Here is a 23,626-nt window from a genome sequence, read left to right as displayed (position 1 = left end):
GTGCCATGAGCCCAAGGGCCAGCTATCCATAATCTGTGTAAAAATACAGCAGATCGCAGTAGCCGTGCTGTGGGATTGTCTTTGTTCCGTGTTGCACGAGTTTGTGTGTGTACAACGCGCGGTACTGGGTCTTGATTTCCAGCAGCCAGGGGCGGTAAGTCTTAGTGTAATATGCCCACTCCCTCCATTAACTTTAATTGGTTTTGTTACGTACTAAATATACTCCTTCCAAATAGACTTGGGAAGGCAGTGCCGGAAATGTGGTATTTCCCCGTGTGCCTTTACAAGTGTAACAGAGAGACTGGAGAAGGCACACTGGGTTTGGGGGAAAAAGAATGGGATTTTGTACCAGCTGAAGCCTCCGGCAGGTTTGCTGACGGAGGACGAGTGCTTGCGGCATTGCAGTTGGGTGGCCCGGAAGCCCAAGGAGAGGGAGCGTAGCCTCCTGGCTTGCAGGTGGGCCTCTCTCCGGGTGGAAGACAGTCCTGGTTGGGCTGTGCCAGGACAAGAGGGAGTCGCTGCCAAACCGGTGAGCCCCAGCAGCGGCTGCCCGTGTGCAGCAGGGTGCTGCAGAGCGGCCGCGTGCCACCTCCCCGTGCCCTCCGGCAGCAACCCGTGCCTGGGATCGCAGGGTGGTAGGGTTGGAAAATAAGAGTGGTACTGAAAACAAAGCCCTGTCAGCCAGAGTTTTTGGCTTGTTGCTGTGTGGTGCAGTACCTTTTCGTGCCTGGACTCTTATTGCTGCCAAAGAAGGGTTTTATGTTACCTCAACACTGCTTTTTTCATGGGGCATTTTAAAAAAACACTTCCCTTGAGTCAGCAAGAAAGCAGCAATGTGGCCGGGGGGGGTGTTGTGCCAGACCCCGATGTGCCAGCTTTAAAATGGGGTGTGAGGGCTTTCCTTGCCAAGCACGGCCACAGAAGGGGTAGGATGGGTACATCTTGGGGGGGAGGTGGGGGGCTGCCTGTCAGGAAGTAACGCTGGGCTCCTTTCCTCCCACAGGCATGGCCTTGGCCCAGCGGCAAGTGGCGGTGCAGGAAGGACCCCTCTACCGCACGGAGGGGTCCCACATCACGCTGTGGTGCAAGGTGAGCGGCTACCAGGGCCCGGCAGAGCAGAACTTCCAGTGGTCCATCTACCTGCCCTCGGCCCCCGAGCGGGAGGTGCAGATCGTCAGCACCGTCGACCCCTCCTTCCCCTACGCCATCTACACCCAGCGTGTGCGCAGCCGGGGGATCTACGTGGAGCGGGTGCAGGGGGACGCTGTCCTGCTGCACATCACCGAGCTGCAGGACCGGGACGCCGGGGAGTACGAGTGCCACACGCCCAACACCGATGAGAGGTACTTTGGGAGTTACAGCGCCAAGATGAACCTCGTGGGTAAGCTGTCCTGCTAACGGCGTGGCTGGGGCAACGGGGTGTCTCCCAGCCAGCGTGCGGCACAAACCCACGAGCCCCCCGTGTGCAATGTAGTCCACATAAGCTGTCAGAAAAAACACCAGTGAGGGAGAACAGGAGCAGAGAGCGGGCGGCATGGTGGTGTGAATGGCAGGAAATCGGCGTATAGAGACATAGGAGATACCAGGCTTCCCCTAGTAATAAGAGAGAAAGACCCTTACAAAGAAGAGACACCAGGCAGCATAGCTGGGCAGAGGAACTTTTGAAGCTGTGGCTGAAAGCAAGAGGGATGTGGAACTGATTTATGCAGAGAGAAAGGGGTAGGGAGGCTGCTCCAGATGGCACAAACTGCAGAGGAGAGAGCTGTGTGCCAAAGGTGGTGAAATAGCGGAATGGGGAATAGAGGAGTGATAACGAGCGTCACGTAAAGGGAACAGGAGAGACGGTCCTCTTCAGGCTCTTAACACAGGGCAGTGCTGAATGCGTCCTGAAACCAGCACAACGATCAAATTGAGCTGTCTGTAGATGAATGTGGGGGAGTTGGTTTGGTGGGGTTTTTTTGTCTGCATTAGAAAAATCGAAAACAGGTCCTTTGAAATCTGGAGTATTTCCACGGCACCTCTCTGACTGGCTGATTTGACCTTTTCAAGCTTCAGCTTGCTTTCTGTGTCTCAAAATGGGATTGGATTTGAAGACTTTAACTTGGCTAATGGCAGTCAAATAGCTTCCGTCAAACTCTTTGGCTGAAGGACTCCTAAAAGAGCTCCTCCGCAGCAGAAACACCCCTCTAGCAAATTCAAGCCTACAGACAGCAGGCTTGCTTTCCTTAGGAGAAGTTTGTGAGCCTGCAGGTCTCTGGTTTGGAAACCACTTCGGCATTATCCGGACATGCTAGCCAGTCAGGGTGTTGCTGGTTCAGGCCATGTTGACACAGGAAACCCATTGTGAAAGGAGCCGAGGTGTGGATTTAAATCACAATAGCCCTCCTCTGGGTTGTGCTTCTTGCCTCCAGCTTGTGTGCACCTTGGCTCCTTCCCTTCAGAGGTACCAGCCCAGCCAATTTCCCAGGTGAAGCCCCACGGCCTGGGTGCAGCTGCTCATTTAGGTGCCTGCTTTCCCATCTGATGTCCATGAGCAGTTGGGAGGTAGATGCCTGAATAATTTTTTCTATTTTTCTTGTAGTTCCGTGATTTGCTTCAGGTGTCCAAGTTTGCGGTTCCCCCTTTAGTTTAAACATGACTGAGTCAGTGCTGCTGCTGTAAAGTCACTTCAGGGAGTGAAGCCCATTGAAAACCAGCACCCAGTGAAAAAAGTGCCTGGGGGCAGGGTGGAGTTGTGGCAGTTGGAGTTTTCAGCTGGGTCACTCTGCCAGGGAGCTGCACCCTGTGGAAACCAGCCCCCGAGCTGGGGTCCTTACAGGAGAGCCGTTAGAGCAAGTGAGAGTACCTGCATTAGCTGCTGGTATGGGATGCAGCACCACGGGATGGGGATGCAGGCGAACGTAGCCAGCGTGTCTGCATGGCTGGGCAGCAGGGAGCTTCTCTGCCACTCTTCCCGGGGGCTGGGGAGCCAGTGCCCTCCTTGTTTTAACTGTAGCTCAGCAGCTGCTTCGGTGGCCAGCCTGGGGCTTGCTGGGTGAGATGCTTTTGCTCTGTCCCACCCTTGCCACTGGTACAAGGCATGTAAGATTTGGGACTCCATAGGCACCCATGAATAGTGCTTTGAGGACATTGGCTTTGCGGCTTACGTGTGTCCAGGATGCTCAAGAAGATTGATCTAAAGTAAATTCTAGTGGATTAGTTAAATCACGTTATGCTCCTTCGTGGATGCTTGCACTCAGGATTTGGGGCCCTAATTTGGTTTAGCTTAATTCACTTCTGAAAAGTCACTTGAGCAGTGACTTAGGGTCACTTGCGTTTTGAGTGTGTGTATCTGCATAGGTGTTTTCTGTGGTTTAACCAAATTCTGACAGAAACTGAATTTTCCAGAGTGCCCCCTGTGATGACCTGTAGACAACAAGCCCTTACAGAGGGCCTTCCCTCTGTCTCCCGTTCATGTGAACCAGTGCTGACTTCAGCCCCGTTGGACCCTGAAGTCCTGCTGGGGAAATGGGCTCCTCTCTGCAGGGCTGGGTAGAACATGCACCCTTTTTGGTTTTGCCTGTCATTTTAGCTCTCAGCTACAGGTCATGGGTTTTCAGGCCAGCTTTGTTGCTGCAGACAATATGCAAGAAGAGGTACACGGGACCTAAATGAGAGTTACTGTTCTCATTTTCTCAGAAACAGAACCAAACCTTTTTTTTTTTCTTTCATCCAGTTATGAATTTTTAATTGACTCATTAGATTGAGTGGCTCTTTTTTGGCAGCAGCAAAGCCTGGAGGGAGGCAGGTTTGTTAGCATCTCTATTCTCTCTGTTTTGTGTGAAATGGATGGGTTTGGAGAAGTGTTGATTTTAGACTTGATGCTCTGGGAGCTTTGAATTGTTGTGTCCTGTGGTTTGAGGGAAGAGCTGAAGGAAGAGTCTCCCCTTTTCACCTAGGTGATACAGCCCTGTGATGGGAGAGCTTGATGGGACACTGGTGCAGCAGCATATGGGGCTGCTGTCTGCACTGGGACATCTCAACTTGCAGCAGAGAAGCTGGGATGTGTCTTTGCTCCTGCTATCCGAGCAAGATGGAGGGCTATGTATCCGGGGCCCTGCAGCTACTAAAAAATAGTCTTGTCAGCTTCAAAGATGTGCTGGTTGGATTTGAAAGTACGCTTCTATACACCTTATGAGCAGCAAGCATGGTTGGTTGTCCCTCTCCCATTTTTGGTGTCTCCACTTGAGGTTCCTTTTCGTTCATTGAGATCTTGGCCGGGATCTAGTACCACTTTGAGGACCTGATGTCTCTGATAGCCTGGAGTAAGAAGTGCTCCCCAGGCACTTTGTGGGACTCTTACGTGAATTTGACCGTGCAGCACAAGCGCTAATATCACTGAAGCTAGGAATGAGGCCAGTAATATGGTTCAAGGGCCTTCTGCCATGGAGAAATGTGTATCAAGGCTTAACCTTTTTCACCAGTCTTCGAGTTCCTTCAGTTGCTTCAAAAATAAGTCTTTCTGTATCTTGCTACTCCTTGTCTCCTCCTAAGCTACATCACTGGGAAGAAGGAGTTATACCAGGGCTGCGATGTGTTAGGAGGAAGAATTTAGGACACCTCAGACTGACTTGCAGGTGCTGAGGGGGGTGGCAAAAAAAAAAAAAAAAAGTGCAGCTCTTTAGGATGTTGTGGAACTGCAGCCTTGTGGTTGATTTATGAGAAAAGGATTAGGCCACGTACAAAGTCTGTAACTCCATAGTTTGCCTTCAGAGTTCAGTTCCCCGAGGCTGACATGAAATTACTGAGGCTAGTTCATGCTCTTTTACTCAAGGTGTGGGGGAAAGATTTTTAGAAGATCATGCGAGTGGCCTGCCACTCATCTAACACCAGGCATGTTGCCTGAGGTAGATGTTGAGGCAATATCTGCCATCAGAGGACAGAGAGGGACAAATCTGGAGAGCAACCCATCTTTGTTTAAATTAAGCATGTCCTTCTCTAAGTTGACAGAGAGCCTAGATGTTAGACTTGGGCTACACAGCTGGTGTTGAGTGAAATGAATTCTTCCAGTAGTGGCTGAAGACTTGGCTGCTTTTGGAAACTTCCTCCATGGCACTCCTAAGCAACTGATGGAAATTCTGGCTTTGTGGTTTAATTGGGAAGACACTTGGGCATACTGAAGAGGGGAGTACAAAACTGGATTGATTAAATGGGATATCTGGGGACCATGCACACCTGACTGGCAATTGTATCAGGGTCCTGGCCTGCTTGTTGCTGGCTGTGAGAAGTATCTAGGCTGTTCCTTTGCTTTTTGAAGAAGTTAAGGACAGCAAAGAATTTGCAGGTGAAGGAAAGCAGCATCCCAGTAACACGGCATCACCACTGGCAGGACAGCAGTAGTTTGAATATTGTCATTAGAATTATCACTTGTGTTAATAACTCTTGAAACATGGGCAGGAGAGATTTCTGTGCAGTAATTTAAGTGGTGAAGCTGCAGGGGCGCTGTGCAATCTGAGATGCTGGTTTGCGCTTTTCATGTTGATGGGTAAATAAACTTGTGTTTTGCTGTGGGGTAGAAGTGAGCACATGGCAGTTACTTCAGAGTGCATGAGTCACTGCAAATTTGTACTCCACTATATCTCTGCAATGAGTTGTTTGTGTGCCTGTATCCTTACTTAGATAACAGCCAAGAGGCCCAGGTCTAACCTCTTCAGAAGCTTCAGACTTTTATCTCCGTGGTTTTTTTACCTGTGCTCCCAAAAACATTGAGCTCTTTTTCAGAGTAAGTGGTTTGAGGGAAGAAATCGAGCTTTGAGGTTTTTCTTAAAGAGGTAGTGATGGAGCAGGAGAAAAGGTTTCAAAGCACTTGAGGAGGTGACAGCTCTTGTACTCTTTATTTTGGGGGAAGCAGCTGTACAGCATCAATCCTAAACAAGTTAAAGCAAAAAGATGAAAGGGGTTTGGACGGGGGGAGAGACCGCAACCTCCGTGGTACCGCAGAGTGGGAAGGAGCAATTTTGGTGCAGACTTGGGAAACAAGCAGCACTCAAGACACGGCTGTCTCGGTGGCAGGCAGGAGCTGCTGTGGAGCTGACACTGCCTGCAGGGATGGTCACTGGCATCTGCTTCCTGCCAGGCTTAGGTGGAAGGGGGGCAGAAAGGATTTGTGCTAACTAGGTGCTATTCAGTGGCTCCCCTGTCCACCCTCTCAGCCTGGCTACATTTCTGTTCTCTGCTATTTCTCGCTGGTCTCACCCTGCCTGTGTAGGCTGGTGCCTTGATCTCTGCCCTGTTCCCCTGGGTCCTGCCTGGCTGTGACAGCTCCCAGGGGCTAGGTGTGGTTTTTTGGCTGTCAGCCCCATTGTGGTGAAGTTTCAGCATCGTGACAGGCTTGGGGAGTGGTGGTGGGCAAGGGCACTGGTGGGATGAAGAGCCAGCTGCCTCTCTGCCTGAGGTTAGTCTGGCTGCAGCTGTGCTCAGTGGGGTCTCGTCTCCAAACACTGAGCTGCCTGTGTCACTTGCAGCTCTCTGCAGACCAGAACTCAGTCCACAGGTACTTCAGCCATGCCTTTAGGAGTATGTCTTGTAGGGGTCCTCTGTGCCCTTGAACTGTGGCACGTAACTGCGTGGCCAGCTGCAAGCCCATGGCTGGGACAAGAAGGATAGCTGTAGGGCGTATCTGAGAGGATTTGGTGGCACAGGAGGTGGAAGAAAGACTTATGCAGCCCAGACACTTAGGACTGGAAGGGAGGGAGCTGCATGTGTCTCAGACAAGCATTCAAGAGAAGAAAGTAGGTCTCTTTTGTTGAACTTTCAACCAAAAATCTCCAGAATCTCTCTGTGGAGAGCTAAAGGATATGTAGCAAGCAAAAAAGAAAAAAGTGAACTTTCATTAACCTGTACCAGCTGCCGCTGCTTGTTGCCAGCAACTTTCCCTCTTCTTTGTCAAGTGCTGCCATACGTGATCTGTCTGCACACAGAGCAGGAGAAAGTCATGTTGCGGGTTTACCATGTTTGGGAGAGCACCGTCTGCTCCTGGGGACCTGGGGGGACTCAGGGCGAGAGCAGTCACTTCTGCTCACGTGGGGCACGTGGACCTCAGTGGCTGCTAGTTTATTCTAACTGTCAACTGGGCTGAACGTAGCTTTGCTTGAGGGAGGTGTCGAAGAGAGAGATGGCAATCTTGCAGACAAGGATCTACTGGTTTTGATAGAAGTCTTTGGGGGCTCTTCTTTCTATGCTCCCTTTTTCTTCTCCTCCTCCTGAGACACAGAGGAAAGCGTTTGTCACTGTACACGAGCAAGCAGCTCCTGTCCTGGGGAGGCCAGACTTCTTGCAGATGAGCAACAACAGGCAAAAATTGAAATGAGCAGTTCAGACTGTCCCAAGAGGTTGCACAGGCTCAATCTCTGGAGGGTTTCAAGACCCGATAGATCAAGCTCTGAGCAGCCTGGTCTGACCTTCTAGCTGACCCTGCTTGACCCTGTAGTTGCACTACAGACCCCCCGAGGTCCCTTCCACCCTGAATTGTCCTATGATCCCATGATGAACCTCTTGGCTGCTGTGCAGTAGGAACCACTGTTAGGCAGCAGTTTGGAGGGAGGGTGTTTAAGGAAAGGTGTAAAATAGTATATAGTGGTGATTTCAGTGCTAAACAATGGCATAACATTGGTGATCTCAACCAGGTGCAACCTATTGTACATCCCCAAATTCTTTTTTTCTGGCATAGTATTTGCATTTCATATGTTTCTTTAGAGAGGTTGCAGAAGTTTGTCTCTATTGCTCTGCTCTGGTGTACAAAGGTAGAACTTGGAGATCCTAAGCACAGATGTCCTAATCTCTCTGAGGCCATCTCAGCAGCTTTGCTACATCCGTGAAGCAAGCGTATGCTTTATTTGGCCAAGCCATCAGTTAACCAAAGTGAGTTCTAGGACTGGTGTTGCTGAAATTCCTGCTTTGTGAGTTACATTCATCTTTGCCTGTTTGGGCTGTGCTTGTTGCAGTAATTAGCTCCCCAGAGGATTAAAATGTCCTTCACTTTCAAATTACCCTTTAGCTGACATTAAAAAGAAAAAAAAAAAGAAAAAAATTTTTAAAAATCAAATACTTTCTCCTAGATGGTCCTTTGCAGCTAGACACAGGGTAGTTTGTTCTTACTGTCCTCCTTTACATGCCTAAATCTCTCTGTAGTAGCCTTGAAAAAAATTTGACGTATGCTGCTCTGCTTTTTCTTTCTGTTCCTGCTGTGGATGGAAAGGGAGTGTTTGTCTGTTAACAGGGGAGGAATGAGGAGGGGTAAACATATTTACCTCTGGCAGTTCCTATGGGCACAGCCTGGGGAATCACACCAGCAAACCAGAGTACCTGGTTTCTGATGCTGTGGAGCAGTGGGGGGCTGCAGGCATCGGGTTCTGTCACGCTGCTGACTCGCTGCGTGTCCCTGGGTACGGCGCTCTCCATCTCCCTCACCATTTTCCAGCTGGTAAAATTAGGGATAATAGCATACAAGCCTTTCACAAAGTCTAAGCTAAATAATTGTGAAGTGCTTTGAGCTCCTCAGATAGTGGGAGTTAGAAACAAAGGCTTATGTTTCAGCTTTGCCGGGTAATGATGCTGAATAGGATTCATCTCCAGTCCTGCTTGGTCATTTCTGATGTCTTGAAAGTATAGCTGCTTAAGCTCACCCGATTTCGCCCTTGCAGAAGCCGTGAGGCTCAGAGGTACTGCCAGACTGCGTGGGCTGGTGGTCCGCGGTGCCGCGGGCAGGTGTGTGGGAGCCGGGTGCAGGCAACCCTGCAGCCGGCAGCTCTGGAGCTGGCAGGAGGGGCTGCTTCCTTACAGCCTGCTGTGGCACGGGGCGAGCGTGAAGCCAGTCCATAGGCTCCGTGTCCCTTCCAGATTTAAAACTCCTGCTGGTAAGAGGAAGGAAGGCACTAAGACCTGTTTAAATTTCCAGTCTTTTTTTTTTTTTTGTCTTTTTTTTTTTTTTTTTTTTAAATCTTGACTTTAGTCATATACAGTCTGGCAACGAATTGCATGGGCTAGCTCTTCCAGCTTATAACAGATCGCTGTACCTGTCCTCGCTTTGCTAGATGAGGTTCACTCATTATTTTGTGTATCTTTATCTCATCCCCTGTTACTATATTTTCCTGCAAAACACTTCCAATTACTCCTGTTTTGTTGCAGTACGCCATCTCCTATTCTTTCCTGTTGGAATTGCTTGCCTAATTTTTAATTTCTTATTGGTGTATTACGTGACATCACTTCTCCACCTCTATCTGCGCAGGAGAAATGGAACAAATTTTAGGCAGACCATGCCTGAAGAAGTGGATAATCCATTGTATCCACTCTCTCCGTTCTTTGCTGTTGTTTTTTTTCCTCCCTCGCCTTCCTGCCCTGTCCCTCAAAACCACAGGCAGCTTGCTGGTGTGACGTGTTTTGTGGGGAGGGCTCTCAGTTGTGGAACTGATTCTTTTTCGGCCTGGTCCACCTACCCGTTTCTCAAAAACCTGGTATTAGACACATTTGGGGCACATCACTGTATTCTCTATGTTTTTCCTACTTTGTCTCTTTTGAGGTAGAGGTACTTTTAAAAATTTAGCTAGCATGTGGAGAAGATTTACAAGAAGAATACGTGTCCTTTTTTTATGCATGTCTGTACATTTGTACCTATGCATTGTAAGAAAAATTTTATTCTAAAATGCATTTCTAAAAATGTAAATGAATACAGCCTCAGGCAATTGCACAGCCCTGTGCTCGCAAATCTAGGCTGGTCTTTAAAATGAGCCTTCTCGCTTCCAGACTTTCTATGTCTCTTACTTCTCAGGAAGGGAGGCGCAGAAGCCTGACTTGTCTTCAGACTGTAAAGAGCTGCAGTGTTTTGCTTGGGTAGGTTTTTGTGCAGTGCTGAGCCTGAATAGTAAAATCAGACCAGTCAGTTAAAATGATCTTTGAAAACTAAAGCAGTTTATCCTGCAAAAGCCTCTTTTCTGAAGGCTCGGAGTCTTGCCCTCTAGTCTGCTCTCTCGCTGGCTCCAGCCATGCTTGGCTCCAGTCAGGCGTCTCTCAGGTTGATGGGACTGCAGCACTCACTCTTCTGCCGAGCCCTTTGCCTCTTTGGTGTCAGCGAGGCTGGAGCCTGCAAGGCTTGGGGTCCTCTGCTGCCCTGAAAGGAGTCGCTGCAAAAGCAACACTCTGCTCAGAACACATGCCCCTTTTGCTTGTCCTGCCACCTCTTCTCATATGCTTTGCCAGTTCCTGGTAAAATGAGGTATTTGGTAATCCTCAATGTCTTACTGATTTATAGGATGCCTCCCAGTCTGTCCCTCTGAGAAGAGCGATCGGTGGTACAGGCTGTTTGTGTATATTGCCATAATGTCTAGGTGTTACGTGCAAAGGTTTTATACTAGGATAGAAAAATCTTTAGCTAGAGATCCTGGTGCATTTGAAGGCCAGCTCTACCACAGGTGGGTTACTTGGGACCCTAGGTTCGTATCTCCATCCTTTCCAAGAAAGTGAACTGAGCATGTGAGGGAGCTCTTTCAGGTCAAGCTCTGCTTGCTAATCATGGGCAACAAAAGGTCTTCTGGTGTTAGAAACAGTCTGGTGCCACCTTCCATCCTGAATTTAACATTTCCTCCCAATGTGCTCTGGGCAGCCCCCCGCCTCTCTTTTTTCCCCCAGATGATCGCTTTTTCACTAAGTGCACAACTGAGAGAAGCTCTGGCAGATGAAAAAAAATACAGAGCACAAAAGGAGAGCCAGAAGGAGCTGGACTGGGTCGGGTGAGCAGGTGGTGGAGCCAGCAGGCTGTAATATGGGATGGGCAGAGCCTGGTACCTGCCTCCTACCTCCTGTGTGCTCGGCAGCTTTCCAGGGGCTGCCTCTGGTCTTACCAACCGCCTTGCTGGAGGGTGGCTGAGGGGCACCCATCTCTTCCCACCTGTGCCTCCCCGCTTGTGACAGGTACCGTCGGGACTGAGTGGCCAGCACAGCCTGGTGACTCTGTGGCACGGGGACCTGCTCCTGGACTCGCCAGCAGAGCCTGTTGGCATTTCTGGCAGCTTTGCCAGAATAACGGGTGGTGGGGGAGAGGCACGAAGTGTGCAGGTTTCTCTGTTTCTCTGCCTCCAAACAGTCTCTCAGTGTTAAATGGGGAAAGCGATAACTGTGAGCGCAGCTGGTAACATATGGCACCCGTCCCCTGCCTTAGCAATTGCTCAGTGAACTCTGAAAGTGTAATACAGTCCCTGTGGCTCCAGCCAGCTGCAGTGCTGAGAAATCCTGCAATGGAGCAGCCGTTATTCGATTACCAGCGAAAATTTCACATTCCACCTTGCCTATTTTTCCTGCTGCCTCCCTGGGGAGGTTTTTGCTGTGCTTACTCCTTCCTCCCACTCCTCTTTTTTTTTTTTTTTTTTTTTTAAATTTCTTTTCCCTGGAGGACTGCTTTATTTGTTCCTTAGTTACAGCCCCTCAGACTTGGTTGCTCTGCATTTCTGTTGGTCTGCGGCCCTGAGAGGCAGGGCCAGCTGTTTCTGCCGTTGATGCTGATGCTTTTCTTGGGTCGTCTTGGAGAACAAGTAGGTCTGGTGGTGAACGATTGAGTCCCCGTGTAGCAGAGGGGAAGCGCAGTGCCCATTGCTGAGCTAATCTGCTTCTGTGCCACAAAGCTGCGTGCTCATTGTGTGGATGCGCATCTTTTTGTTGAAGAATTACAAAACAAAGTCAAACTTTATTTGGGGGCCAGTGCTCAGGCAAACTGCAGAGCAGCAGCAAACCCAGAAGCCCCTGGCAACATTACCAATCATACATCAGATCCTTTTTGTCCTATCAGATAGGATAGCACAAAAGTTGAAAGCCCACTGCTGCCATCCAACCCCTGGGAGGGCTCAGAAGCATGAGTGGGTCCCCTCTGATTTGGGCTCCTTATCTGCTAATTTAGAGATGTTGCTATTGAGCATCCTGGGGGGGATTTCTTCTGGTTTAAAGCATCAGACGGTCTCTGTTCTGCTTCTGCTGCCTGCTTGGGGGGGCAGGGAAGGGAGAGCAATCCTTTGGTGCTCCAGAGATAGGCTTTGGGTCCCAAGGCAGCCTATCCCTCCTCCTCCTCCAGCCCAAAGCCCTGGCAGGACTGGCCTTTCCCCCTTCCTCCAGCTCCTGCCAGGCAGTACAGGGTTTTGCTTCATGTGCTGAGAAAGAAGCCTGACCTGTACTGGGACAGAGCTGCCCCACAGTAGGGAGAAGCTGAGAGGAGAAATTTTCCATCTTGATTCTGTGGCTGCCCTATTGGTTTAGCCCTATAACAGTTTTACAATCTTTATCTGATATAGGTTTAAGAGGATTTCCCTGGGCGCAGTGGGATTATTATAAGTCAGAGAGCAGTCTCCAGCTGATATTCCTTCGGCAAGTATTTATTTTAAGTGGGTTTAACAGTATTTAATTTTTTTTTTTTTTTTGCATGGGTTATAAGTAAATTGTTTATGTTATCAGAGAAGTAGAGCCTGGATAAAATGAAGAAATGTATTATTGCTTTCTGGGCTGGGGGTGGTGGAAGGAAAGCAGCAGCTGGAGGTGGGGAGGAAAGAAGATAAAATAGTAATGTTGAGGGAAACATAACATTATTCCACGCGGTACTGATTAGTAATACTGCCAAACAGCTGTTTATAGATAGGAGATGTAATGGGAAGGAGAGCTGCGAGGAACGTGAGAGTGCTGCAGGCAGTGCTGGCTCATTATTTGGGGAGGGGGTGACTTCTACCAACCATGTATCTGCCCCCTGGGGCTACCAGGTGCTGGGGCAGCCTCTAGGAGCATGGGGGGTTGGGGTGCCCCATGCACCCTCTCCAGCCCTTGTGGGATGGCGCTCAGTTGGGTTTGCACTAAGGTGTTCCCTCCAATTTAAGGTTTTCATGCCACCTTCAGAAAAGAAGAGCAGTGGCGACCCTTGGCATTGGGAAAGCTGTGCTTGTGGGAGAAAAGTCTCCTTTCGAGCCATGTGCAGGCTGTTCCTTTATCCTCTCCCTCCCTCCAGCAGGCTTTATTGATGGCAGACAGCTCTGGGGCTGGATGTGTATGCACACATCCAGAAGTTGTACTGGCTTAGCGAGAGCCGCCTTCTGGCCGCCCACGCCCAGACAGTGTCCATAGTCCTTGGAGTATTTCAGAGGATGCTAATGGGGTGGGATTAGCCGCCCCACTTGCCCTTGCCATCAACAAGAGACGTTTCTAGAGAGCCTACAAAGAAGAGCAAAGCCTGAGCTAGCGAGGCGAACCTGAACAAAGGCACTTTTGAATGCAGAGAAAAGTGTGATTTTACCCTCTGGCCCTACGGAGGCAAGAGGTGGGGCTGCTCTGCTCCCCATTTAAAATCTGAATGAGCCTCTGCCTTAAGGGATCATCCTTTGCTGAGTTGGTACTAAATGGGCTAGATGCCCATCAGTGTCCCTGCTCTGTCCTGCTCCAGTTCCCTGACGCTGTGTTTCAAGATAATGTGCCCTTTAGGGCTTTATTCCTTACTGTGTACTAGTTATCATTTTAACCTAGGGCTCTGCAAAGAAATGTTGTAGCTAGGGATGCCTGCCTTGGGAGAGTGTGTCACAGCGGGCAGGGTTTTCTGGACAGTGATGCCTCTGTCCTAGGCATGATGTGCTCTGAGCACTTAATTTTCTCAGACTCTGTCATTCTTCATTTTTAGCTACCTATTCAAGAGAGCAAGATTTTTTTTTATAAAGCCATTCCTTACCAAAAGCATTTCACAACTGTAACTTGTAATGCCAACTTATTGAGGGTGAGAACATTTAAAGAGACCAGGTTTTTATGGCATTGTGCTGCTGCATGGAAACTAAGAGATAGCAAAGCAGCAGGTTACTTATCAGAGGGTTAATGTGAGGCTCTTGAGCCTTGTCGGCTGAAGAATTGCATCAGCATGCCACAGATGACCACAGGCGCTCTGGCAGTCTGTTGTCACCTTTTGAGCTCTCTCAGGTGTACCGATGCCACCTGTCTGCAGATAGGACTCCTTGCAAAACTGCAGGTGATGGTCATGCACAACGGATGGCCCACCTGGCACTGCGGCTGGAAGGTGGGAGTGCTGGCACAGGAATGCTAACCTACAGGGAAGGAAAAGCTGGTGGAGAGGTGGGGTTGCCAGAGGCATGGGCCGTTCATTTGGAGAGACTCTGTGCTTCGGAGGAGCTCCCTGGCTGCGGGTGCTGGCCAGAAGGGCCATCCTGAGAGGGGCAGCCACTCTGGGACAGTGCAGAGATGCACTACAGCCACAGGAATGCTTCCAGGCTCTTCCCTTCTGCAGCGATATCCTGGGCCAATGTGTCACTATTGAGGGATGCTGCTCAGGCCACACGTGTGCGGTGGCACTGCAGAGCTTATCTAACGAGTAAAGTTAGGAGCACTGCCCATCATCCAGAAAGCCCCGCTCAAGCTGTGCAGCAGCTGAAGCCACACGAGTGTCTGAGCATATCCAGAGGACACCGTGGCTAGCGCAGGTGGCCCTGGGGGATGAGCATTGCTTTGCATGAGGGGCTCCTGCCTCCGAGCTGGGTCCTGGGGTGTGGGGTAAGTTGAGCCGAAGATGGAGCCTTTTGATTGCGGTGTGGTCAGGGGGAATCAAGGGGCTCCTGCCCTTGCTGGGGAAAGGGAAGGTTGTGGTCGTCCTAGTGCTGGACTAGGCAACCTCAAGGTTGGAGAGGCATGCAAGGCAGAGAGTGAGTGGGCTGAGGGAGACTGGAGGTGAGGGAGTTAAAAACAAGCGGGGGGGGGGGGTGCGGGAAGAGAGTGAGCTGAAAATGGAGCAGGAAGGAAGGCAGGAACAGCAGCACTGGGAAGGCAAGAGGAGGAGGGAGGGTGAAAGTGGCAGGTGGGAAGACCTTGGACAGGAGGTTTTGTGTCGTGAAGAGCAGCAGGGTGTGTAGGAGGGTGGCATCCCAGAGGTGCTGGAGCAGGGAGAGCTGCACGTGGGGATGACCGGTGAGGGACTGTGTCTGGGGTGGAAGGAGCATCATTGCTCCCTCCTGCAATAGGAGGAGGCCCCAAAGCTGCTGGAGACATGAGTCCTGGCGGCGTCCTTCTGCAGGGGCCTTGTGGGGGCCCTTCCCCCACCCTTCCCATGTATCCTTTGAGTGCCCTAGATGCTGTTTCAGGCTCTTGACTCCAGAGCAGGCAATGCGGTTTCAATGCTGTCTTCCATCAGAGCCATTGGGATGCAGTAATTACCTTTACGCTGCTGCCTCCTACCCTTTATTCCTCTCCCGTTGTGACTGGGAAGTCAGAGGCAGTGACGGTGCTTTGAGGAGCTCCTTCTGAAGTGACTTTGTGAGTCACAGGGGCTGGCAAGCGGTGGGGAAGGAGATGCTGGTGCCCAGCACTCTCAGATCGTTTTGGCTCCCTTGTGTTTGTGGCCAGAGCAGCGCATGCTGTGTGCGCATCCTTGGAGACATGGGGCTCCTCAGATCTCATCTGTTTCAAGAGGCTCCTGCTGAGGGTCTGATGTGGATGGAGGGAAGAGGAGAGAAGGATACAGGACACCAGAGGCATACTGGGCTGGGCGGCAGTGCAGTGGCTTTTGATCATGTCCACGGGGTCAGGCTTAGCCAGAGCCTGTTGCTGTAGATAAGCGCAGCGCCAGCTCAGAGTGCTGTATGGGTGCTGAGGAGCCCTGTGGCAGCAGTAGGATGAGTTTCTGTAGGCAGCCCTGTTGCAGACCATGGGTACAGGAAGATGGACTTGTCATCTCCTGTAGTATGTTCAGGCCACAGGATGCTCTGGTAGGGCTAACTGGATAACTGTTGACAGTTTGCACTAATAAGGTGTTTTAGATGACATGTGTGCCCCAGGAGCCACCCGAGAACCCTCCGCTCCTTGGACCTCTCCCCGAAAGGCTAGAAGGTGCTTTCCATCGCTGCTGAAGTGTAATGGGTTTGAGCCAGCCACCACAGTCCCAGTCCTGTTACTGGTCAACTGGACTGATGCCCAAAGGGCCACCCATCCTGTCCCTTACTATCTGCTGGTTGAAGTTGTCAAGACCGAAATGCAGATCCTCCTGTTGACTGCCAGGATGCAGCACTGCTGTTGAGTATTCAGGGACGCTGTCTGGAGCAGCAGGACAGCCAGCCTGCCGGTGAAACCTTTGTATGCCAGGCAGAGCAGAGCCTGATTAAGCTTATGAAACCTGACAAGATCACAGCCCAAGGTGTTATTGCTGGAGGCTGCTTTACTGGGAACTGTGTTCCCACTGCACCAGCATGAACGTTAGGGATGTGTCGCTTGAAGCCTGTCATGGCACACATCTAGCCATTGAGTAGGGAGCATGTGAAAGTCTCTTACAGTTCTTAGCCTGCCAGCAGCATGCAGGAAGAGCCTCCTGCCAAAAGAGGCACTGGCTGCATCCGCCTGCAAATGAGGAGCAGCCTCTTGTTCTGTGACGGGTGATGCCCCATATCGGCTTTGAACAGGTGGTCCCCTGAACAAGCAGATGCTGGCCAGGACACAGCTCCTCCACCTCTGCAGGTCCAGCGATCCCTCCAGCTTGGCTGGTGTGTGTCCCCCCCCCAAAATAATGAGGCTCTGTGACCTGCAAAGGACATCCGCACAGCCCTGCTGCTCCATCAGTAGCCTGCGTCACTTTGACCCCAAGCGAGAAGCTGTTGCCCGTTTGTCAGGGCATGGCAGTCGGTTCCTGAGGGTGCTGCGTGCTGCCTGCTGTAGGTCTGGCAGCTGGCAGAGCAGGGGCTGGTGCATGGGGCCTTGTGGCCTGCTCACCATCAGCTAAAATAAACTCTAAAGCAACGCATCCCATGGTGCAACCTGAGTAGGAACCTACCTGGCTCACCACCTCTGCTGTAATAGCTATTGCAGGGATCTCCGTGCTGCTTGTTGTGGGTCTGCATAAAATCAGAGGCTTATATTTCCTAACAATCAGTATTTCTCATGCAGGCGCTGCCCTTGTTCCTGCTGCTCAGATTTGTGTTTGTCTGGGAGAAGCAGCAGCAGCTTCTTCAACAGACTAGCTCTTACGCCTTTGTTTCCTTCAGTCCCACAGGGTTAATCTCCTTCTTGGCACCTGATTATTTGCCGCTGCAGGGAATGCACATGGGTTTGCCGGATGCATGTTTGAAATTCTCATTTTGCTGGCTTTAATCCCCGTCTGGGAGCTGTGGCCAGGTCCCAGGGGCCAGGGGTGGATTAATACCTGAGCCCCCACCGGGCCAGAACCTGCTCCTGAGCAGCTCTGTCGCCTCTGCCTCTCTCCATGGGTGGGTGGCTTTCAGGTATCTCCGAGGGAGGTACTGTAGTGCATGGACCGCTTCCCAAACAATTATTAAGCGTTTTGTGTTCCCTGCGAGGCCGGTGAGCATCGGTATTGCCGGCTTAGCAGCAGGCCAGCTGAGAGACAGGGATGAGGGCTCCCAGGGCTGCACGGTCAGGCGAGGGGTAGCTCGCTGTCTCCTGCTCCTGCTCCTGCCATGAGCTCCTCTCCTCCACCTCTGAAACACGGCTGGCACAAACGTTGCTATACCCCTGTGAGCCACCAGCTTCTCTTCCCCTCCTGCAGCTCCAGCTCTTTGCCCAGTGCTTCTGCAGGAAGCAGTCCCCAAAACTTTTCAGGCCTGTTCTCCATGTTGCTGCCGTCTTCTGCCAGGACCCCTGGAGATGCCCACAGTTGCCTTTTCAGCGTTCCTCTGCCACGCCATTGCATTGCTGCCTGGGCAGGCCTGTCACACTGTCCCCTTCCCCTCTTCAGTGCCCTTGCTGCTGTGGGGCAAGACCCTTCCCGGTGGAGTTCAGGGTGCTCTCTGTCCCCGCCATGCGTTACCCCTTCTCCCCCAGCCCCGTGGGAAGCAGGTCTGGTCTCCCTAGCTCCTGGCCCCCCAGTAAGTTATCCATTGGTTTTTAGGATGCTCGGTTTCCTCTCTTTTTTCATTTCCCCCCCCCTCCAGGTGCTTTTGTCAGTGTGTAATTAGCTGGCACAGCACTGAGGCGTCGATCCCTGGGGTGCTCTCTCGCTGACATTAGCAGCAGGCTGACATTAGCAGCAGACTGACATTAGCAGCAGACGGTGACTAAAACAAAGAGACAGCTCAGCGCGTGGTACACGCTCACTTTGTACGTCTCGTACTCCTCGCTGCTGTTGGGAGCTCAAAAGGGATCGCAGATGTGGAATAAACGGGAGCGCTTTGAACAAGTGGCACTGTAATCCCTCCCTGCCCCCGCCCCCCACTCCCCTTTTTGCAGACATTAGTGTGATTAAAATTGCATGAGGCCACACACGGGTGTATTTTATTTTATTTATTTATTTCCTCCTGGTGAGAGACTGGTTTGAGGTCTGCCCTGTGGGAAAGCAGCCAGGGGGATGCTGGGGAATTCAGGATGTTTTCAAAAACTTTCCCTCTGCAGAGTTTACAGCCAGCGGCTATGGGGCTGGTTGTACTGGCGAGGCCTGCTTTTCCTGCAGGACTCTAAACGTGAGCACCTTCTTCCCTGTGGAGCCTGACATGCTTGCTGGTGATGAATGGGTGTGCACTGGGCAGGTGGGGACCTCTTCCAGCACTGGCATGGGGCAGCAGCATCTGGAAGGTTATGGTAGGCTTGCTCTAGCAAATCTTCACCCAGGGCTTTCCAGGTTACTGAGGGCATCTCCATGGCTGAGGGTGGGTGTAAACAGCCAGTTTAAAGCCTAGGTGAATGGGAATTAAATCAAAATATTGATAAAACAAAAACAGATATATTCTGTTTTCCTTTTCAGCCAGGTTTATGCACCCAGGTTGGCAAGAAGTGGTCTTCGCTACCATTTGCAGCAGCCTTCTGTCCCCTCTAGAAACAGGGAGACGACACAGAGTTAGGAGAAGACTTCGTACTCTAGTCCCATTCCACTCTGCAAACACAGTATTTTTGCTGATGCTGTGGCAGTGCTATGTCAAAACCATTATACTCCTTGATGGGCATTTATAGGATGGGCTCTGTCTTACTGCCTCACCCAGGGGCATGTACGATTCAGTTTTTGCATGTTTTCCCCTGTTTTGGAAAAGGAAAATGCTGTTTTCTTCCCTTCAGGGGGGCTTACTTTTAATGAAATGTTTGCAAAGTGCAGTGAGACTGTCCAGCAAGGGCTCTGTTACACTCCAAGTGTGGTTTCTTTGTCTGCATCCTCACCATGCCCTCCTTGCGCGGTGTGCCAGGCTGGTGTGGGCCACGCTTTGCCCTCCTTATGCCTCTGTGTTTTTGGCTGGGAGGAGCAGCGAAAGGGGCTGGTGACTCCTGCATGTGTTTATCCCAGAGCTGCGTGCGGATTTAATCTTTCTTCTTAGACGTCAGTGCGTGACACGGGGCTCTGGGGAGTTGGGCCGGGAGGAGCTGGCATCCTGGGTGCCAGCTGACTGCTCTGCCCCGAACTCCTCCATCTCGGCTGCTCTGCAGGCTGTCTGGTCTGGCTTGCAAGCCCACGTGCTTTTCAGAAGGTGGAAATCTGGTGGGAGCTGTGCCTTGCCAGCAGGAGATGGCTTCCTTTCCTCCTCCCCTCCCTCGGGGGTGAAACGGTAGTTCATGCTGTACGGAGGGAAGCGAGGTTGGGTGCGATGGAAGCGCGCGAACCTGGCAAGTGCTCTTTGCAAGGGTTTCAAAACCCTGGAGGGTCCCCCCCGAAGGCGAGAGGAGCCTCCCGCGGCCCTTCTTATCAGCTGATACGCAGTGTGACCGTTGCCTGGTGTCCCTTGGTACTGAGGCCAGCCTTTAGTGACACCCCCATATCTAAGGCCCTTTAGGAGGAGGAGCGGCCCCTCTGCTTGGCGATGGGACAGAGACGTGCCCCGCAAGAGGCTGTGCCGGTGCCGCCTCCAGCAGGTCTTGCTGCAGGGTGCAGTTCCCCGGGTTTGATGGGAGCGCGGCTGCTTGCCTGCACTCTGGACTGGAAATTTTAGGCCAGCCAGGAGAGGTTAGCATAACAAAGTGGCAGGTGAGAGGGAGGCATTGAATTTCAATAAACCAGCAACTGGGGAATGAAATCTCCTCGCTTATAATTCAAGCGCTCTGCTCAGGCGTCCCTCTCGCTTACCTTGGAGCAAATCTGCTGTAATGCATAGGAAACAGCTCAGCAACTGCAGTCCTGGCTGTCATCGAGGCGGAGGCTGAGCTTTATTAAAGACCTGCAGAGCTCTGTAAAAAAAAAATATTATGATCTTCTTGGACTTAATCATTACAAGTCAAATATTTGAATAGGTAGGGGCAAGCGTTTTGCTGAAATTGGATGATCCCTTTCATATTTATGCTTGGTTACGCTTGCTCCACATGTATTCGGATGCTTGGCCGGGGGCGAGACAGAGGTGAGGGATGAAAGGGACTTAGTACAGAGGGGGGAAAATGGGAGCACAGAGAGATTAGAATGGAGAAGAAAGCAAAGGAAACTACTGAAGGTTAAGAATAATAACAACAATTAGGCTGGGGGGACTGAGAAGAGGCAGAAAAATAAAGCAGGGCCTTTGAAGAAAAAGGAGATAGTGAAGCCTCTTATTAAAATTTAAATGGCTGAGTCCAAAGGTAGATGAGGAAGCTGCAAAGAAACAATGAAAATAATAATAAAAAAGTGGAAGACAGGAAGGAAGGAAATATTTAAAAGGAAAATGAGAGGTTTTTGCAGGTGTTCAGCAGAGATGCTCCATAATCTCCTAATAATGCGATGGGTACTAGGGGGGTTGTAAAAACAAAGCTCAAACCTTGCAATTACTTTTTCAGTGAGTTTCCTGAGAATGTAAAGCTGACGGTGTCCTCCTTTTGCGGGTATCCCCGGCTGCGGGTTACAATCCAGCCTTTCCTTCCCAGGGGACTATATGCCAGGAGCTGCTGCCGCCGCCGCCAATAAACACAGCCTCTCACAGGGCATCGCTGGCTTTCACTCCAGATGCGGGGAGACTGGAGAGGCAGTGGTTCAGTGCTTGCCTGCAGTTGCACAGCCAACAAGGCGCGCCCCACCACACAGCGAAGGAAAAGGACTTTGTTCTTACCTTGGGCAAATGCCGCCATTCCCCACCCAAAGTGCTGGGCACCGGGAGGCTGTTTGTCATGGTTTGGTCTGTTTTGCTGTGTCCCAGTGGAGGTGGTTGGGGGTTTGGGGAAAGAGGGGACTTGGTGCCCTGCTTGTTAAGGGGGAGCCAACCTCCCATTGGGCTACTGGAAGGATTTGTAAGAAGGTCACCTCTTTTGTCCCTACTTTAGGTCCTTGGCAGTGTGGGGAGTTTCCTGGCTTGGTGAGATGCGGCTCTGATAGATGAAGATGTCAGACTGCTCTGAGGAGGTGTGATACTGCTTGTACTTGTGGGTGGTCGTATCTAACCCATAGGCAAGCAGGTAGAAGAGTGTGGTTGCTCCAAGCCTGCCTGGCATCTTCAGTGCTGACTGACTCCATGAGTAGCCGTGCACAGCAAAATGGAGAAAGACTGAGTTCACTGACCTTGCCTTTCCTCCTCTCCCGGTGGAGGAGTTTCTTTATGATGTGCCTGACGCCCACCAGGGACAGTCTTGCTGCCATCCACGCTGTGCATGCATGGATGGGGCTGTGTGTGTCGTTCCCTCCACGGAGATAACAGTTTTCAGGAGGGAGCCAGTGCTGCATAGTTTAGTGGAAAGTCCTGTCTCAAAACCTATCTGAACGGTGTATTAGTCAACACCCAGGGTAAGACCACAGCAGTCACCATGAACTCTAGAGGTAGAAAGCAGATATACAACTCTTTTCCTTAAAGGAAAAAGGTTGAATCACAGGGACCTAACTGACCATAGCTTAAAATAAAAAAAGGAAGTAGGAGACTGGTGGAGGTGAAACTCAGCAAGCCAGTCATCGCTCTTAGCCCCTGTTAGGCTGCACATCTATCCCCCCCAGCTCCACTGCTGTGCTCAGGGTGAAGGTGGTACATTGGCTGGGGACATGGCTGCCTCTTCCCCACTCTCAGCCTGTGTTTCCAGGGTGCAAATGTCTTGCGGGCCATGGGAAAGGGCTTCTGCATCAGACTTAACTGAAGCTGCTGGAAGGCCATGCTTTCAGTGTCCCCGACGTGGTGGTGTGCACCTCACCAGCTCTATGGGTAAAGGAGGAGCATTTGTCAGTCTCCTAGGAATTTAATCTTCACATTTTTCTCATATTGTTTTTGGGCACTCTTGGGGGTTGAATTTGCTTTGGTAGCATGAAAGGAATTGGCTTTTCACTTGCAACATGTGAGGTAGTGAGTTTTGCATTTGGCCTGTGTGTCTTTTCCACAATCCTACTATGAGGACACCCTTAAATTCCTTAAATTATCAAAGTAGACTGTATGGATTAAAGTCTGCTGCAAAACTATTTTAACAGACAAGTATAAAAGGCTGCATTAGTTTAACTGAAATCACTTTGCATGGATTTTTCTGGCATAAACCAGTCCTTAATATATCCAGAATGTCTGAGGATGATCGAGTACTCAAATAAACTTGCAATGAATTTTAAGGGGAAATAGTTTTCTGTCTCTCTTATGCTGTTTTTTTTTTTTCAGTGAGGGCTAGAAGAATGAACATTTTTCTTAAACAAGGGTTTTTGTTTTTTTCTTTTTTAAATCACTTCCTTGCTTATTTATTTTGGGAAAGTAGTGTGCAGTGTTGCTGTAGAATTCATTTTGCTATAGAGTGTGGCATTTGGATGAACCTGCCTAGAAGAGCTGTTTGGAGCCTCAGGTGTGAGCAGAGAGTTTTCTCCCATCTCTGCCAACAGCCCACAGGCAGCGAGTCTTCCCAAGGAAGTTTTCTCCCAAATGTGCCTGTTAATAGGAACAAGCCAGGACTTGGGAGCTCGTAAGAGTCTGACTGAAGCTCCCTTCCCTTATTGCTTTCCCCATTCTCCATTCTGTGCTGTTGTGATTCCACTAGTTCTTCAGTCACCCTTGAGTCTGCCAGGGCACAGGAGACCTGAATACCTAATGTGCTCAAGCAAGGGTTTTGGGAAAAAAAAACAGAATAATTAAGGGAAGAAAAAAAAAGTCTTTCTTGCCATTTTAATGTAACAGAAAAAGGAACAGGCTAAAGCTCTTTCCTTCTTCCTTTTTGAAGGTTGTGTTTGCAGGAATTTAGCTGTGATCTGAGATACAATAGCCTTTAAAACTGTCCCAGTTTGTATGTCTAGGCTACAGGGGACAAAACACTGATGGGCAAGGAGGGAGGACATGTCCTAACTATGCCACAAAACAAGGCTTCTGAGTCTACCTTCAGTGGCTTTTTTGTTTGAGTGGATCCCCTGTTTTAGACAGGATAGTGTGCTGGTACCAGTGGTGAGTTTGGAGAAGACTTCTTTTATAAAAGAAAGAAGAGTAAATGTGAGCAGAGGATCTAGTGAAGCTTGGTTTCCTGTGGGTTTTGCTTCATGGTTGAATTCCTAGGTATCTAATAAAGTGCAGTCATTGCTCTTCCTTGATTGGGGTATCCCCATGGTTGCCTTTCAGGTGACTTCTTTGGTGTCTTAAGGGTTGACCAAACATTGCATTGTTCCCCACAGAGAAATATTAATATGTAGTGGGTATCTCCTCTACTTCTCCAGCTATTTCATGAAACCTGTGAAACTTATTCTGAGACTGTTATCCAACTCTCAGTATTTGTTTGAGAGCTTTAGCCACTCTCAAAGCCATAG

General features: G+C 50.4%; 1 protein-coding gene across 3 annotated transcripts in view; it reads left to right on the top strand.

Annotated features, from left to right (window-relative positions):
- Nucleotides 1–23,626, top strand: part of IGSF3 (immunoglobulin superfamily member 3) — a 101,443-nt gene that overhangs the window by 27,651 nt on the left and 50,166 nt on the right. For 2 of the 3 annotated variants that reach the window (XM_052794370.1, XM_052794369.1), the window contains exon 2: nt 1,004–1,381. In XM_052794370.1, coding sequence (XP_052650330.1) covers nt 1,004–1,381 — 378 coding nt within the window. Of the gene's footprint in view, nt 1–1,003; nt 1,382–23,626 lie in introns of those variants that run through there. The other variant, XM_052794371.1, reaches the window with a different exon arrangement.

This window comes from Harpia harpyja, chromosome 8 (assembly GCF_026419915.1).
Source record: "Harpia harpyja isolate bHarHar1 chromosome 8, bHarHar1 primary haplotype, whole genome shotgun sequence".
Classification (NCBI taxonomy): domain Eukaryota; kingdom Metazoa; phylum Chordata; class Aves; order Accipitriformes; family Accipitridae; genus Harpia; species Harpia harpyja.
The sequence above is the reverse complement of the archived record's forward strand: the minus strand, read 5'-3'. Positions and strand labels throughout refer to the sequence as shown.